General features: G+C 62.9%; 2 protein-coding genes and 1 long non-coding RNA gene across 11 annotated transcripts in view; 1 reads left to right on the forward strand and 2 right to left on the reverse strand.

Moving 5' to 3' along the window:
• SOX13 (SRY-box transcription factor 13) overlaps window positions 1-5,247 on the forward strand; it is a 42,040-nt gene extending 36,793 nt beyond the window's left edge. For 5 of the 6 annotated variants that reach the window (XM_063356391.1, XM_063356393.1, XM_063356390.1 and 2 more), the window contains 9 exons: window positions 437-505; window positions 670-784; window positions 865-947; window positions 1,033-1,192; window positions 1,413-1,522; window positions 1,645-1,741; window positions 1,827-1,970; window positions 3,618-3,834; window positions 3,937-5,247. In XM_063356391.1, the coding sequence (XP_063212461.1) occupies window positions 437-505; window positions 670-784; window positions 865-947; window positions 1,033-1,192; window positions 1,413-1,522; window positions 1,645-1,741; window positions 1,827-1,970; window positions 3,618-3,834; window positions 3,937-4,210 (1,269 nt within the window). In that variant the 3' untranslated portion in view covers window positions 4,211-5,247. The remainder of the gene's footprint in view (window positions 1-436; window positions 506-669; window positions 785-864; window positions 948-1,032; window positions 1,193-1,412; window positions 1,523-1,644; window positions 1,742-1,826; window positions 1,971-3,617; window positions 3,835-3,936) is intronic. The other variant, XM_063356396.1, reaches the window with a different exon arrangement.
• Window positions 1,987-5,273, reverse strand: LOC134525490 (uncharacterized). Of its 3 annotated transcripts, XR_010073792.1 has the most exons (5): window positions 5,204-5,273; window positions 3,470-3,694; window positions 2,513-3,357; window positions 2,349-2,395; window positions 1,987-2,270 (listed from the first exon to the last, which is right to left on the reverse strand). It is a non-coding gene; the product is annotated as an uncharacterized LOC134525490 (long non-coding RNA). The 3 variants fall into 3 exon arrangements; XR_010073791.1 differs by having other exon boundaries at window positions 1,987-2,395; XR_010073793.1 differs by lacking the exon at window positions 5,204-5,273 and adding an exon at window positions 3,742-3,822 and having other exon boundaries at window positions 1,987-2,395; window positions 3,470-3,660.
• Window positions 5,274-6,738: 1,465 nt separating this feature from the next.
• On the reverse strand, window positions 6,739-16,925 carry ETNK2 (ethanolamine kinase 2). 2 transcript variants are annotated; one of them, XM_063356398.1, is made up of 8 exons: window positions 16,667-16,925; window positions 12,470-12,729; window positions 11,655-11,792; window positions 9,762-9,904; window positions 9,564-9,647; window positions 8,956-9,051; window positions 8,191-8,264; window positions 6,739-8,020 (listed from the first exon to the last, which is right to left on the reverse strand). In XM_063356398.1, exons 1-7 carry the CDS (start codon window positions 16,880-16,882, stop codon window positions 8,221-8,223), a joined length of 981 nt encoding a protein of 326 aa, XP_063212468.1. In that variant the 5' UTR covers window positions 16,883-16,925; the 3' UTR covers window positions 6,739-8,020; window positions 8,191-8,220. The 2 variants fall into 2 exon arrangements, with proteins under 2 accessions (XP_063212468.1, XP_063212467.1); XM_063356397.1 differs by having other exon boundaries at window positions 6,745-8,020; window positions 8,956-9,125; window positions 16,667-16,923.
• Window positions 16,926-17,129: the final 204 nt, after the last annotated feature.

The raw sequence follows: 17,129 nt of genomic DNA on the forward strand, positions 1-17,129 counted from the left end.
GTGCCCATCCCAAAGATGCCCTGTCTTGTTCCCTGGTCCCAGGAGGATGAAGGTCAAAGGAGATGGGAATTGCACTCCTCAAAATAATGAAACCACGCTGAATCCTTGTGACCGTGCTCTCTTTGCTCTTTGCACACCTATTTTTCCCTCTCTGGTGGCCCATACGATGCTAAGGGCAGGGATGACACTCCCGGCACACCCCAGGGTGGGGGTGACACCGTCCCTCCCAGCCCATTTCTCTCCCCATGTCCCAGGAGGTGGCTCAGGGGCAGCTCAGCCCCCCCTGCCTGCCCTCCCCACGGCCCCCGGGACCCTCCGCAGACCCCTTGCCTCCGTTTTGCCGGTGTTGGGCAGCTCGTGCCGGGCCATAACCCCACCGGGGCCAGCTGGGCGCTGCCGTTGGTGCCGCTGAGCCCCGCTGTCTCCCCTCCGCCAGATCGCCAAGCAGCAGCAGCAGCTCATCCAGCAGCAGCACAAAATCAACCTCCTGCAGCAACAGATCCAGGTAAATGCCGGGGCGACACCTCCCGGGGCGCCCCCCTTTCCCGTGCTAGGTGATTGCAGCCCCCTCGTGTCCCCTCCCAGGGCCGGGCAAGGGGATGGCACCCTCCTGCAGTGTCCCGCAGCGGTTATCTGGTCTCTCTGCTTCTCTCCCCCTCTCCCCTCCAGCAGGTCAACATGCCCTACGTCATGATTCCCGCCTTCACCCCCAGCCACCAGCCTCTCCCCGTCACTCCCGACTCCCAGTTAGCGCTGCCCATCCAGCCCATCCCCTGCAAACCAGGTGAGCGGGGTCCCCCGGGACTGCCCCAGCCCCGCGGGGTGGCCTTGTCCCCCCAACCCCTCTCCCTCTGCTCCCCGCAGTGGATTACCCAGTGCAGCTGCTTCACAGCCCCCCTCCTCCCACGCTGAAGAGACCCGCCGGCTCGGGCCACCTCCAGATGCAGGTACAGCCCCAAAGCACCTCCGTCCCCCCGCGCTGGGGTGCTGTGGGGGGCTGCGCTTCATCCCCCTGCCTCCCCTCCGCCGCAGGAGACCTCGCAGCCGCTGAACCTGACGGCCAAACCCAAAGGTTCCGACCTCCCCAGTGCCTCCAGCTCGCCCAGTTTGAAGATGAGCGGCTGCCAGTCCCTCACGCCGAATCACGGGGCCACCAGGGACCTGCAGACCAGCCCGTCCAACCTGCCTCTGGGTGGGTTCGAAGCGCCTTCACTGGTGGATGGTCCCATGCCCATCCATGACAGGGGGCATCTCTGGTTCCTGGGGTCCCTCCTCCCTGGGGTGGCCTGGGTGGGCACCTGCTGCTCTGTGCCACCCCCTCGGGGCACGCAGTTGTGATTGCTGGGGTTGGGATGGGGTGTCGGAGGAGTGGGCACTGGCCCTGATGGGTGCCCGTGCTGTTGTCCTGCCAGGATTCCTGGGCGAAGGCGACGCCATCACCAAAGCCATCCAGGACGCGCGGCAGCTGCTGCATGGCCACAGCGGAGCCATGGAGGGGTCACTGACCAACGCCTATCGCAAGGTGAGAAAAGCCCACAGGGTGGTCACTGTCCCCTTCTCTGACCCCACCGTTGGCAGCCAGAGCTGGGTCTCCATCCGTGCCGAGTCCCTGGAGCTGGTTCCTGAGTCTCCGCTCTCCTGCAGGACCACGTTGGGATTGATTCTTCCCCAGTGAAGGAGCGGATGGAGGAGACCCCTGCCCACCGGCTGGACGAGGCTCTGTTGAGCTGTGAGATGGATGGTAAGGAGGTCCAAGGCCACTGTGGTGTCACCCCCAGTTTGCTCCATCCTCTGGCTCCTGACCTCGGCCGGGATTTCCCTCACAGGCTCACGGCACTTCCCGGAATCCAGGAACAACAACCACATCAAGCGGCCCATGAATGCCTTCATGGTGTGGGCGAAGGACGAGAGGAGGAAGATTTTGCAGGCCTTCCCAGACATGCACAACTCCAGCATCAGCAAGATCCTGGGTGAGTGCCAGGGATGGGGGGGTGGGGTGGGTCTGGGGCAGGACCCCACTTCTGCATCCCCGCGGAGGGCCCGGCTGCTGCATCCCTGCAGAGGGCCCGGCTGCTCTCTCCGCTCATCCTCGGCCACCCACGTACGGGTGATGCCCACCAGGATGATGCTCCCCTGGTTGTAGCAGCATCACTCTTGGAGGTGCCTGCAGCAGCAGGAGCCTCATGCGGGCAACGTCTCGCATCCCCCTGACAGCAGCGGTCCCGCTGCAGCTCTCGGTCACACCAGCCCTTCGCCACGGCCATTAAAAGCTATTAAAAGCGAGCGGTGTGGTCGGCAGCGAGCCCGTGGGAAGGGCCGGGAGCGAGCGAGCGTGCGCCGCAGGTTACCTCCGACACGCACCCCTCGCTCTGCCACGGAACTCGTTTCAGCAGCTCTGCTCGTTAAAGAAAAGGAAAAAAAAAACCAACACAAAACAAAACAAAACAAAAATGAAACAACCGCCAAGCTTTTCCCTTTGAAAGAGCGCGTGGGCAGGATCTGCTCCGCTTACCTCTCACGACCGCGGGGACCGGGGGGGGTCCAGGAGCGGGCGTTCTGCGGCGAGCCGCTTGCTGTCACAGTAGATGTCCGTGGCTTTAAATAGCTGGTGCGGTTCTGCCCGGGGAGCCGGAGCCGCGCGCTGCTCGAGGGGTCCCAATTTAGCAGGTGGACGAGTGGTCCGGAGGCGGTGTGCACCCAGGCCGGGGGGGTTCGGTTCCTGTGTGCTCTCCTGCTCCTGGAAATGTAGGTCTGAGGCGAGGGGCCGAGCGTGTGGGGAAGGAGCCAGTGGAGGACACCATGGGCAAGGGGCTTGCACACCTCCATGCCTCGGTTTACCTGGGCCACCTGGCTCATGGTGTGGGTGTGGGAGTTCCCTGGGGGAGCTGGGCTGTGCTAGTGGGTACAGGACACCCAGGAAAAGGGCACGTGAGGACTCACGGGAGCATTTTGGTGATGGGGGGGTGTCTCCGGAGGTGGCCAGCCCAAAGCCCTGCTCAGAGCCTGGCTAACTCCATAGTCCCATCACGATGCTCAGGGCTGTGTCCTGTTGAGCATCTCCAAGGATGCTGAGGATCTCCAAGCATCTCTCTTGTCCTTCTCTCTCACAAACTGGACGCTGGGCCAGCTGCAGCCTCCCAGTTGCTGAGCTGAGGGGATTAATCCCTTCTCTCCGCCAGCCCGAGCCCCTCTCCCAGCCCAGCAGCCTTTGTGCTGTGCCCTGCATTACCCTCCTGCCCGGGGTGCTGGCAGCGATGACAATAAAGGTCAGCCAGTGGGGGAACGCGAGTCACACGCCGGCACAGCCTATTTTAGCTGCAGCACCTGCTCGCCATACCTTGGAGAGGATCGAAAGCGCTGGCACGAGAGGTGCCCGGGGAAGGTCAGGGCTGGGGACCTGTTCCCGGTGTGCCGGGAGGGCTGGCAGCCCTCTGCGGCGCAGGGCTCCCATCGGAGCAGCCGCTCTCACCAGCTCTGCGCAAATTCAGGTGCCATTTGCACAGGGGATGATATGAGCATTAATTAACGCCTGTGATGGCTACCCCAGCCGGGAGCCAGTGTGGGTTTCATCACAGCAGGTGGGGTGTAAGCACGTCCCATGGCTCCTCTCTGCGCAGGCTCCCGGTGGAAATCCATGACGAACCAGGAGAAGCAGCCCTACTACGAGGAGCAAGCCCGGCTGAGCCGGCAGCACCTGGAGAAATACCCCGACTATAAGTACAAGCCCCGACCCAAACGCACCTGCATCGTGGAGGGGAAGCGGCTGCGTGTGGGCGAGTACAAGGCGCTGATGAGGAACCGGCGGCAGGACGCCAGGCAGGGCTACTTGATAGGGTAACGCGCCCTTTCCTCCCGTCTGAGGGGGCCCACGGGGCGGGGGAGGCAAGGAGAGTGCCCTGACGCCCCGGCCGGTGATTGCATTCCCCTGTCCCGCAGGCCCCAGGGCAGCCAGATGCCCCCCGCCTCCTCGGACGTGCTGTACCAGCGGCCGGTGGGGATGCAGCTGACGCCCCCCCTGATGGAGCACTACCTGCCCCGCGGCATGGACCCCAGCATGCCCGTCATCGTCAACACCCGCAGCCTCAAGGAGGGTGACGGCGCTGACGACGGGCACTCGGTGGCCGACGGCGAGATGTACCGCTACAGCGAGGAGGAGGACTCGGAGGGCGAGGACAAGAGCGACGGCGAGCTGGTGGTGCTGACAGACTGAGGGGGGGGGGGGGGGCTCAGGGGGGCGGTGGGTGGGGGTGGCAGGGCTGGCTGCCACCAAAAAGGAGGGCAGAGCATCCCCCCATGGGACAGGATCCGGACAAAGGGCTGCGCTGGGAGCAGATGAGAGCTGCTACCCCAGGAGGCAGGAGTCGCTGCTGCCTGCACGTGGATGCTCCCGGCATATCCCATGGTGGGCAACCAGCGTTTTGGGTGGGATGAGCCATGACGTGCGCTGCCGGTTGCGTGGGGCCGTGGCTGGGACATGCTGACCCCGCTGGGCAACTTGGCAAGGGCTCCGGCTGCCGGGAACGTGGCTCTGCAGCTTGGTCCTGCTCTGGTGACAGGGACATGGGGAGGTGAAGTCACCTAGCCCAGGGTTGCGGGTGTCAGGACTGCTGAGCTGTTACCCGCTCGCAGCCCCCTGGGAGGGATCCGAGGGTATCGGGGTGCGGGAAAACCTCCTGAGCATCTCGCAGCCCTGCAGCACCCACCGGTCCCTTGCAGAGAGCCTCACCTGCGGTGGCTGCCAGCCCCCGCTGCGGGGGACATGGGATGGGGACACGTTTGTCCCTCGTTCAGCCCGGCCTGACCTCCCCGCCACATTTCCCACTCGGTCTTTAGAGCCTGCCAGCAAATTCCCATGGAGCCATTTTTAGCTCTCGCCTGGCCCCAGTACCAGCCAAAGGCTCCGAGGAGCCCTTTGTGCTCCTGACAGCTCTGGCCCACTTTGTAAATAAAGCGGGTGCCTGTTCTATGGCTGCGCCGTTACCCCGGCCCCCCCCGCCGGCCCCTGCCCCGGGCACCAGCCCCGGCTGCGGTGGGTACGTGCCCCCTTTGTGCCCTGTCCATCCCTGGGCACCTCTCCCTCCCGCACCCCGGCTCTGCGAGCTGCGGGCTCCACCTGTGACCTGCAGTGCGAAAAACACAGAGGGAGCAAAAAAATAACAGCAATTTAAAAAAAAAAAGGAAATAATTTAAAAAAAAAAAATACCTTGCTCCGGTCAGAGCCTGGCCCAGGGGTGTGTGGGGTGCAGCGTGGCTGGGCATGCACGGTGTCCGGGTGTGCGTGCTCGGTGTCCGGCTGTACGTACAGGGTGTCCGGCTGTGCGTGCACGGTGTCCGGCTGCGCGCAGAGTCCGTGCACCGCCCTGTGGCAACAGCCAGAAACAGGCACCGCAGCCCCGGCTGCAGCCACAGCCTGGCACCGCGGGGACCTTGCCGGGGGTGCAGAGGGGGCCGCGGCTGCCCACGCTCCAGGCTGCAGCGGGGAGGAGGGGGACACGACGAGCCCTGCAGCGGGGACTTCGCAGCAGAGCCATGTCCTCAGCCCCAGAGTGGGGGGGTCCGGAGCTCTCCCGCTCCCCGCGGGGCTGCGTCAGGATGGTGTTTATCCAAGGGAGGGTCCTGCCTCCTCGCCCACCCAGCAAATGCCTCTCTCCTCTCTTTCCTTTTGTCAGTGCATTATTTATTCCCCCTCCCTGTGCTGCTCTGGCTGGGGTCCCTGGGGAAGGGGTGCCGGCTCCCAGGGTGGGCTGGGCTGGGCTGGGCTGGGCTGCAGAGGGGGCTGGGAGAAGATGTGCCCGACAAAGATGCAGCTCTTCCCCTCTTTCTCTCTCTCTTTTTTTTTTTTTTTTAAAGACTGTAAATATAGATAGAGCTTTATTTTGTTAATAAGATGATGAGTAACTTAACCTGTATATTTCACATACTTGTTTACAATTGTCCCGTTTCCCACCCCCAGCCCCCCAACCCCTTGGCACAATAAAGATGACTTTTTGGAGCAGAGATCTGGGTCTGGGCTTTGCCAGCCTGGGGCTGGGGGCTGGATGTGGAGCTCTCACCCCCGGCAGTCGGAGCACAGACGGAGGGTGCTCCGTGCCCCTCTCCCAGCACAGCCCCCTCCCAAGGCTCTTGCTCCCTGCGATGTTGTCACTCGTGCTGTTTCCCAGCTCTTTCTCCTGCCCTGTCTGCCCGTGGGGGCTCCCGGGCTGTTTCCCTTCTCCTTCCCACCTCTTACCTGTGTTTTCCGCGAGGGCTTGCCCCACATTGGCAGGGGGGTTGGGGTTCAGCCTCCTCTGCCCGGTGCCCGCTGCAGCCAAGTGGCCCCACTTGCCCTTGCCAGAGCCGGAACCCAGCAGGGCCTGAGGGGGGGTGGTGGGGGTGGCACGATGAAGATGTGGGATCAGCCTTTGTCTCTGCAGAAGGCCGTTTCAAACCACAGGGCACTGCTCTGGGACAAGGACAATCCCCAGCAGATGCTGCCAGCAGGGAAGGGGCAGCGAGTGCTGCATGCAAACGCCTGAAGGGAGCTCAGGAGCATGGAGGGGGGGGACATCAGCAAGCCCACCCTGTCAGGAAAAGCCTCCGCCAGCATCTCTGCTCCTGCTCTGGCCCTCCCCAGCTGCGGGAGAAGGGCTGAGCACACCCCCAGGTCCCAGGGGTGCTGCCCCTGCTCCGGCACACGCCCTGCGCCAGTGCCCACAGATCCGCCATCCCGCATTTCCAGCTACCAGCGGCTTTTATTTTGCACCAAAACGAACACCAGATGCAACGAGTCCCGGTTCTTGCTGGGGCAGGTTCCTGTGCCCCTGCGGAGGGGACAGGGACAGCCGCCTTGTCCCCATACCCCTCGCCAAGCAGCCAAGGCAGGGGCAGAGGGGTCCGATTCCACCCCCACAAGCGCTGTCATGAGCTGGCCAGTGCTCAGCGGGCCAGGCTCACCCTTGCAGAGCCTGTTGTGGGGGAGCAGCCGAGTGCTGAGAGGGGATGAAGCTGTGCCCAGGTCATGGAGCAGGTTGGCTCCGTTCAGCCTCCGGTCAGGGGGTCCCACGCAGGGACACAGCCACGAGAGGAGCACAGGGACGGTGCCCATGTTGGGGACAGGACCGACCCCCTGGCCATGGGGGAGACAGAGCTGGGACCCCCGTGCTCTGGCAGCGTGGGATGCTACGAGGGAAGCCATGACGGGAGCAGGGAGCTAATGGGAGTCTGGGAGACCGTGTCCGTGGGGAAAAGCAGAGCCAGCTGTGGGCTGAGCAGGAGGCGCAGGCACCCAGTGCCCATCGGCAAAAGCTTGCTAATTCCAAGCCCACGTGGCTCATGGCTATTGCCTCCCCTTGATGCTTTGCACCATGCAAGATGGAGCACAGCAGCACCCACGCCTCGTGGAAAAGGGTCCCATGCCCAGACACAGCCCCAAGCCCGGCATCGATACTGACCCACGAAAGGTGCTGGTTTGGGGGTGGGAGCCCCAGCGGGCAAGGCAAGAGGGGAGGGAGGGAGCAGCAAAGGCAACGGGCACAGCGTGTGCATTGGGCAGGTAAAGCAGCTGGGCAGCTCTGGGGGCTCCTGGGCAGATGGTGGCACCCGTTTTCCCCCTCGGGGACAGCACAGAGGGAGCAATCCGGGTGCCAGGCCGAGCAGCAGCAGTGCCAGCAAAGCACCGACCTGCTGGGCACCGGGGCCGAGCCGGGACTCGGCGTTAAGGCGATGGTGAGGCTTCCTCGCGTCGGCAGGGGCCTCTCCGAGGCCGTGGTCCTCTCGAGCATCTCATGGTCCAGTCTCAGGTATGTCCAGGGTCTCCTTTGGCCGGTGGCTGGGACGGATCTCCTCTCCCCCTTCCCACCATCAGGACCTGCCCTCGCCCCCGGCTGGGGCGGGGAAGGGGCGAGGGGGATGCGAGGGCTGTGGACGCAGCAAGGACAAAATAGCTCAGGGTCTCTCGGGCCGGAGATGCTATTTAGAAATCTGCAGGGCTGTGACCACCGGCTTCATCTTGAAGTACTGTTTAAACCTTAGCTTTGCATATCTGCCGAGAGAGGCAAGAAGGACAGACGTGAGACAACCGTGTCCCAGCCCCTTGTCCCCTTGCCTCGGAGGATCCCTCCGGCACGGAGGGATCATTGGGATCCTCTTGCTCCAATCATCTAACACTGAATTGCACTGGGAGCAAGTGCCCCCCAGCCCCGGTGGACTCACCTTAAGAAGTTAAAGTCTATGGTAGAGTATTTATCCTGGATCAGGCCCCAGCATGCCCAGAGGAAATGGGATGCCTGCAACAGACAAAGCAAGGATCAGAGATGGGCACGGAGCATCCCTGCCCGTGGGATGAGTCACTCGCGCCTCTCCTGGCCGGGTCCCAGAAGTCCCGTGGCTGTGACGACAGGACGCGGGGTAGCAGCCAGCTGGGGCTGGCCCACACGGGTGTTGTTATACGCTCTGGAGGCTGGTCCCAGCCCGGGCGAGGGATGCCAGCAGGAAGGATGCTGAACAGCCGCACAACGTGCTCAGGGTAGCAGCTTCTGCGTTGGCAGCCGGGATGTCCCTCCTGGCAGCTCCAGCCAGGAAACCAGCTGAGATTTTGCCCTAAGTTACCAGAAAACCAGCTCTGCCTGTCCACGGTGTTCACCAAAGAGGATTTCCTCATGTTCGGCTGCGCCCAGGGTCCGCCTGGCCTCTCTGAAGGGATGCCCAAAGGCCACAAGCTGTCAGAGACATGCTGTCCCTTGGCATGTGTCAGTGGGATGGCAGGTAGCCAGCGCTATCTTTGACCTTGCCCGAGGGCTCAGTGTGTTTGAGGTGCAGCCAGGCTCTTGGGGGCAGCCCCAGGTGCCCCCAAACCCCCCCGGCTGGTACCTGCACCCCCATCCTCGCCAGCACGAAGCCCCAGCTCAGAGCAGAGGGAAACCCGTCCCCCGAGAAGCCCTCAAGAGAGGCTGGCTCCTTCCCACCTCCGCCACTCACCAAAGAAAACTTGTTCACTTGCACGTAGAGAGCCTCCAGCTCCTCCTCGGACACCCCCGCGCCTCCGCCGTCCCCCTGGGTGAGCTGCTTGTAGGCCTGCAGGTAGGAGCGCAGCCACTGCAGCTGGGTCTCCTTGCTGGGGTAGAGGCGGTAATCCACCTCCTTCACGCCTGCGAGGGGAGCCGGGGTCAGCGATGCCCGAGGGGCGAGAAGGGCGAAAGGAAGAGCTTATCCAGGGCAAAGCGACGTGGCCACAGGGCAGCAGCGGCTGAGCGAAACCCCTGCAAGCTCCAGGCGTGCACGAGGCGGGGATCAACCCGCCGATTCGAGGCACGCACCCAGCGTGGTTAAGAGCTGGGTTCGTGCAGGCATTGCATCCCAGCAGGCTGCTCACCGCCGGCACGGCACCCACCGCCAGCAGAGACATCCCTCGCACATCGCTCGAACCCCGGGCAGCCCAGGAGCTGCCCCATTTCCCACCACGGAACTGGGGATGCAACTGCCTCCTCCATCCCCAGGGACTGGGACACCTCGGCGCAACCACTGCAACTGATGGTGGGGTGGGGGGGAGGGGGGGCTTCGGTGCCGTGGAAAGGTGCCCAACTCACCCGCAAACTCGTTAAAGTGGTTTCCGATGTCGAAAGCCTGGTAGTTGTAGCCGGTGTACTCGTAGTCTATGAAGCGCACGTGCTCTGCGGAGGCAAAGGCGGGGGCTGTGAGAGGGGCTGGAGATGGAGCCGCCAGCCCTCGGGAGGTGGGCGAGGGACAGAGCCCTCCGCCGCGCAGGCGAAGCTGCTGCCACGAACCTCGCGTCCCGTCGTAGATGATGTTCTTGCAGAGCAGGTCGTTGTGGCAAAGGACGATGGGGGACCCCAGCTGAGAGAGCGTTTCCTTCATCCAGGCCAGCTCGTGTTCGAGCATCTCCAGGCTGGGCACGTCCTGCTGGAGGCTGGGGAAGGGGACGGGGTGGAATCACTTCTGCTCACGGGGAACCTCCCGCGGGGGCAGGGGGACAGCGTTGCCTCTTGCTTCCCTCCGCGCATTTTATAAACGAACTCATCGGTGACACAAAGGTAACGAGGCTGCTTTTGTCGGGGGGAAGGTCAGGTTTGGGGGGGACATTGCCCGGTGTGCTGTGTGGTCCCCTCTACTCTGCTCTCGTGAGACGCCACCTGGAGTACTGCGTCCAGCTCTGGAGCCCTCAGCACAAGAAGGACACGGAGCTGTTGGAGAGGGTCCAGAGGAGGGCCACAAAGATGATCCGAGGGCTGGAGCCCCTCTGCTGTGGGGACAGGCTGAGAGAGCTGGGGGGGTTCAGCCTGGAGAAGAGAAGGCTCCGGGGAGACCTTCCAGCCCCTTCCAGTCCCTAAAGGGGCTCCAGGAAAGCTGGGGAGGGGCCGTTTGCAAGGGCATGTAGCGACAGGACAAGGGGCAATGGTTTTAAACCAGAGCAGGGAGGTTTAGATGAGACATTAGGAAGAAGTTCTTTACACTGAGGGTGGTGAGACACTGGCCCACGTTGCCTAGAGAGGGGTTGGAGGCCCCATCCCTGGAGACATTCAAGGCCAGGCTGGATGAGGCTCTGAGCGACCTGATCTAGTTCACGATGTCCCTGCTCACTGCAGGGGGGTTGGACTGGATGGCATTTAGAGGTCCCTTCCAACCCAACACATTCTATGATTCTATTCTATGTGGTACCCAGGGCACCCAGCAGATGCCATGGTGCAGCCTCAAGCCCTTCCCTTCTTGCCATCCCTCCCCCAAATTCACCCAACCAGCCACTGAGCCCCCCCAGCACTCGCTCCCAAAGCACCCGACTAAGCCCCAGGCAACGGGAAATTTGTTTTGGATGCTGCCAGGGCACGTACCCTCTCTGTAACCTCAGAAGTTTCAATTCCAAGAAGAGAGCCAGTTAATGATTACCTAATTGGCTGCACTGGAGGCGGAGGCTCGGGTAAAGTCAGCCTGTGGCAGGGCGAGGGCTGAGAAAAGCCCTGTCCTGCCACCGCCGCTCAAGGAACAGGTTAATTATTCGCTTGCCTTGGGGTTCATTCACCTCCGCCACCTCTTGGGGCTGCCCGCATCCTTCTCTGACAGCCCAGCACTCACCTGCCGTGAACTCAGGCTCCCAGAAATGGGATGAACGGGTTTGAAGTAGGGACTGGCTGCTGAAATCTACACTGGGTTTCTAGCGTCCCCTCCACCACCGTTAGCTGCGCTGTAGACGGGCTGTAAGAAGCCCTGTAAGAAGGGCTTGAGCTTCAGCTTATTCTAAGGAGGGCTTAAAATGCTGGCTAGGTTTGCAGGGAGGAGGAGGAGGAGGCGGATTATTACAGTGGGTGGGAGTCTCTGGCTCAGGCTGGATCCTGCCTGGGTGCTGTACAGACACCCCCCAGAGCTGTCTCTGCCCTAACCCTGCTCCTGGACCGGCAGGAAAGATGCTGAAGGGTGCACGGAGATGCCTCCATCCCGCCTGCTCTTGGGGGAGCTTGGCCACAACTTTGCTCATGGAGGGATGGTGATCCCGAAGTGACCACGTGGCCGGATCCATCATCACCACTCACCAGCCCGATACCCACAGAGGCTTTACCTGGGAACCGGGGCTCTTCCCCCCGGTCCCGTACAAGGAAGACTTAGAGATGGGTGGGCAGTGGATGCCCAAGCCAGAGCCTGGCTCTTTGGGATCCCTCTGCCTTTACCTGGGGTTGGATACCTTTGGGCTGAGATCCGTCTTCACGAGGGTGAGGTATTTGTGCAGCTTCTGCCAGAGGATGGGCTTGGGGAGGCTCCCGTTGGCGTGGATGGCGTGTACCCGGGCCATCTCCTGGGCCACCAGCCTGGAAGGGAACAGGGATGCGCGGGTGGGAGGTGGCCGCGCAGCAGCATTCCCGAGAGGAGTGCTCCTAATTTAGATGAGATCTGAGAAAGAAATTCTTGGCTGTGAGGGCGGTGAGCCCCTGGCCCAGGTTGCCCAGAGAAGCTGTGGCTGCCCCATCCCTGGAGGGGTTCAAGGCCAGGTTGGACGGGGCTTGGAGCAACCTGGGCTGGTGGGAGGTGTCCCTGCCCAGGGCAGGGGTGGCACTGGGTGGGCTTTAAGGTCCGTTCTAAGCCAAACTATTCTAGGATTCCTCAAAACCAGCCTCAAGGGGGGTTTCTCAAAGGCTGTGTTTAAAAACGCAGGGTCAGCACAGCTGAAACTCCCCCCCACCTCAGCTGCGAGCCTCTGCGGCATTTCCAGACCCCGTCCGGGTCCAAGGCAGCATTCACCTTGCCAGGTAAAAGCTGCGGTTCTCATGCAGTGCTCTTTATTCACCGAAAGCTGATGCTTTAAAAGCATGGTGATAAACCTGGCTGCAGCTTGGCCCATTTACCCCCCAGCACCAGGTCTGTGCCCACCCGCGATGCCCGAGCACCCATCTGGAGCAAAGGCGGCGAGGGGGAGAGCTGGAAACACGGAGCAAACCCCTTGCTGCTTTTCCCATCCCGCGTTTCTTTCCTCTCCGGACCCGCGCACCTGAAGATGTGGGGGTCCCGCACGTGGTGGGGCCCCAGCGCGATGCCCGGCAGGAACTGGTAGCAGAGCCCGTTCTGGAAGGCGCAGTAGAGGTCGGGGGCGCAGCCGTGGGCACGCAGCACCTGGAAGTTCCTCAGCTCCGTCTCCCGGTCCACAAACAGCTCCGTCTTCCTGCCATAGACGCGGACCAGCACCGCGTCCGCCATGCCCTCATCCGTGTAGCAGGCCACGAGCTTGTTGGTGATGCCGTCGGTGAAGAGCTGGAGGGGAAGAGGGGCGGCAGAGACGACGCTCGTACATGCCCACCATGCCAGCCGGGCACGGGGGAAACCCCTTCCCCACCAGCAGGGAGAAAGCAACACGGCAAAGGCAATAACAGGCGAAAGAGAGCACGAAGCAGCAGCGCCCACAGCAGCCAGGAAAGCTCCCGCAGCAGATGACACGAGTTTGCAAGGCCTCGAGGCTCACAAGTGTACTGGGGCTCTGCATGGAGCCACAAGCTAGCGGTTTGGGTGGAAATCCTGCCATTTTTCACCTGGAAGCTCAGGAACAGCTCAGGTCAGATGTGCCGCCAGCATGCTTGGCACCCGGGCAGCCCTGGGAATCACTCCCGAAAAAAATCAGTGTAAGTCTTTTGGCACAAAATGAAAAAAAACCCAACCAAACAAACCACCCAAAAAAACCCCAAACCCTGAATGAGCAAACAACAGGGAGCAAACACCACCACCCCCATCTCCTCCTCCTGACCCTCCCCGCGGGGCTGGGTCGCTGATAGGCAGGGACGTCTCTGCTGGGGACATCTCGTGTCATCGCTCTGATGGCTCCTCACAGATGGAAAGAGAGTTTTGTTCTCCCGCCGCCCCGACTTGGCCGCCTGCCCGCGCACATGCAGGGGCTGCCGCCGCCGCCCGCACCGGGCTCCTCTTCCCCATCCCGCGGAGATTTCAGTGGCCTCCGGTGCACCCAGGGCTTTGGGTCACCCCACAGGAGAACCCCTGCCCCATCATCACCCACGCAGGCAGGATGCTCAGCCCCACGCAGGCGGGGATGCTCAGACCCACGCAGGCGGGGATGCTCGCTCGGCCCCATGCAGGCGGGGATGCTCAGACCCACGCAGGCGGGGATGCTCGCTCGGCCCCACGCAGGCGGGGATGCCTGGCCCCACGCAGGCGGGGATGCTCGCTCGGCCCCACGCAGGCGGGGATGCTCGGCACCGAGGCTGAGTGTGCCGAGGAGCCGCTGCTCCCCACGATAGCGATTTCTTTATCCCCTTCGGGCTGGGGGAGCCGGAGCAGGTGTGATGCTGGTGGAGCGGGAGGGGGGCGAGGGCGCGTGCTATGGCAGCAGCGGTGTTCGGGGGTGGGAGAGCTAATTTTAGACAGCCCACTCAGCAACTCACGCTCCTATATAGGGTGCCTATATATAGGGCTCCCCATGCAGCCTCCCGAGGGAAACTCAAAGCACTGGAATGAGACACCCGGAGTTAGACGGCGCTAACACCCCTCTTTTCACAGCTGGCTGGTGTTGGATTCGGGGCGAGCATGGCAGGCGGTGAGTGGGCCACCATGTCCCAGCAGGCTGCTGCCCCTCGGCTGCAGCTGGGGTGGGCTGACGCTTCTCAAGCAACTGAGCTGCTTTTCCCAGGGCAGATAATCTGTGTTTCCACATGGTGCCACGCTCGGCTCTCTCCTCTCCTTCTTCTGCCAGGCCCCAGAGGCCAGAAATTCAGCAAGCGAAAGGTGCCATGGCCCATCCACGCTGAAGACGTTGCACTCGGGGCCGGTGCCCCCCATCAGCCACCCGCACGTTGGCCGCAGGTGAACGGCTCCACATTGAGATGCTCAGTCCTGGCAAAGTCCTGGCGCTGCTTTGTTTTGCTGCTCCACAGCCCCGTCAGCCCTTTCCAGAGGGTTTAATGGGATTACTGAGCCTTATCCCCCCCTGAATTCCAGACCACTAACTTTGGAGACTCACATGTGGTTCGCCAGCAACCTGCACACATGCACGCAGGGGCTCGCCTGCTTTGGAGGCGGCAGCTCCCCCAGCTCCCGAGGAACAACCGCGGCTGCTTGGCAGATGCCTGATGCCGTTCCCTGTGGATCCAAAGTGCAGTCAGCTATCAACGGGGCCACGGCACTGCTACCAGCCCGAATCCTTCCCCGCTGTGGTTGTGTGACAGCAGGGAGATGGGGAAAGCGAATGTGACTCCACACCTGGAGCCTTGCGGCGATTAAATGCAAAGCAAGACCCAAGCCCTGTGCAAAGATGCTGAAGCGAAGCAGCTCCATCCGACACCCCGGTGCTGCGTCTGCCATGAGACCCCGCAGCGCTGGCACCCCCAGCTCCAGGAGCCCAGGGCCAGGCTGCAGCAGGGCACCTCGTTGCCAAAGTCGGGCTAACAAAAGTCCAACCATGCCAGAGTCCTCACAGGGGTTTGGCTCCACGTCGCTGTTGCTCTTCTTATCGCCGGATGAGGGATGGAGGAGTGCGTGCTTCCCTGATAGCGCGGCTGGCTGACTCACCGATACCGCCTGTGTCTTCTCGGTACGGAGATGCTTCTGCCCAGGGACAGAGCTTAAAGGATGAGGAGCCGGAGCCCTGGAAAGCGGGCACAACCTGGAGCACAGGGAGCTGAAGCCCCCAGCAAGCAGAGGGTGGGCAGGGGAGACTGAGCGCCCAGACCCTGCCCCAAAGCGCCAGGAGATTATTTTTTTTTCCCCCCGTGTCACCGGCGCAGCCTGGTACAGCCCCTGCAAGCAGCTGTGCACTGACACCGTGCAACGAGGTGGTGTGAAGCGGGCACGGCTCCAGCGCGCGGAGGAAAGCGAACAGGAACGATAATAGGAACCAGCTGAGGACCGGCGCACCGCTCCAATCCCCTCCCGAACAGCTCTTGCAATAGCAGCTACGAGAAACGCAACTGGAGGCTTTCCCCCCACAACTCCTAAGGGTTTTTTTTTGGTGGCTGGTTTGTTGCTTTTTTTTTTTTTTTTTTTTTTAATTAAAAACACATGCACGCGCACACAAGCTGCTGTTGAACACTGACCCCCTCCGATGCCTGGAGAGAGCCTGGATACCAGAGAGCTGGGGTCCTTCTCAAACAGCCATCGCCACCGCGGTCTGCGCTCGGTGCTGCATGGAGCCCGAGACATTTCCTGCCCCTACAACTATTTGCTCCGAGGAACTCGAACTCCCAGCTTCCTGCCTTTTGCCATCTGCCCTTTCATATGTATTTTCCTGCAGCTTCTTGTATTTAATTACACTTGGCTATTAATACATTTTTAATGACACTCCAGGCACACGGGAAGTGTGTGCCTTCAGAGGACATGCATGCACACGTACATACGCTTAAGCGCGCCCAGCTCCGCCACCTCCACACGCCCGTGCCCATCACCAGGAGCCCATTAAGGGCACAGACACCACCAGCCTCGCGTTTCCACCCCAGACCCGGCACCCCCTGGGCAGAAGCGAGGAGGGGGAAAGGGACATCCATGCCAGGCCGCTGCCAGCCCCGTTTTGCTCCCAGCAAAAGCCCTGCCAGCTCAGGACAGCCGAGCTCTGTCCCGTGCAGGAGCTCAGCGCTGCATCCCAGCTCCCATCCGAACCTGTGCTCAGCCCCCGCGACCTGGCAAAGGTGGAAGCCCCCAAATAACCCAAATCCTGCTCTCAGGATCAGCACTGTTGCACAGCACCGGGTGCAGCACCTGCAGAGGAGAGTCCGGGGGGGACCAGCCACCCTGGTAGCCCCCCAGCCTTCACCCACCTTGGCAGCCTCGAGGGACCCTGGGGACACATTGGCATTCACTGTCACTGCTCCATGACTGCCCGAGGGGTCCCCAAAGCCTGTGGGGGTGGGGGTGTCACACCTTCACGCACCTGATGGGCCCCGGTTACGGTTACGGTGTGGGAGGGGAGGGGAGAACTGCGGGTGGGGGGACGGGATGCTGCACCCTCCTTGGCAGGTCCTATGGCCCCCCACGGTGGGTCCTACAGTCCCCCTCAGGCGGCCCTTGTAGCCCCCCCAGAGTGAGCTCTATAGCTGCCTCAGGGTGGGCCCTATAGCACCTCGGGGTGAGCCCCACAGCCCCCCTCGGGTGGACCCTACGGCCCCCCAGGGTGGGCTCTGACAGGGCTGCGGCGGCGGGTCCCCGGGGGGCTCCGCGCAGGCTCCCCCCCCACCCCCGCGGCGGGGCGTACCTTGGTCTTCACCCTGGCCGGCTCCCAGCCGGGTCTCAGCTCCCGCATGAGCCGCAGCGCTCCGGGCAGCACGTCCCCCTCGTCCACCGCAATGCCGAGGTGGGGCACGGCGGGGCTCTCCCCGCCGCCGCCCCCCGGCTCCGGCCCCGGGCAGTCGGGGCAGCGGCCGGGCGGCACGGCCATGCCCAGCTCCGCGCCGCCGGAGCCGCGGCCCATGTGCCGGGGGCTGCCGCGGGGCCGGCGGCCGCGGGGAGGAGCCGCCCGCCGTTGGGAAGCCATGAGTCACCGGCCCGCCTCCCGCCCGCCTCCCGCGGCAGCGCCCGCCCGCATCGTGAGGTCAGCGGGACCCGCACCGGACCCGCACCGGGACCCCCCTCCTGGACCCGCACCGGGATCCTCCCCCGGGAACCTCCCTGGGACCCGCATCGGGATCCTCCCCCGGGAACCCCTCCGGGACCCGAAA

Source organism: Chroicocephalus ridibundus, chromosome 20 (assembly GCF_963924245.1).
Source record: "Chroicocephalus ridibundus chromosome 20, bChrRid1.1, whole genome shotgun sequence".
NCBI classification, from domain to species: Eukaryota; Metazoa; Chordata; class Aves; order Charadriiformes; family Laridae; genus Chroicocephalus; species Chroicocephalus ridibundus.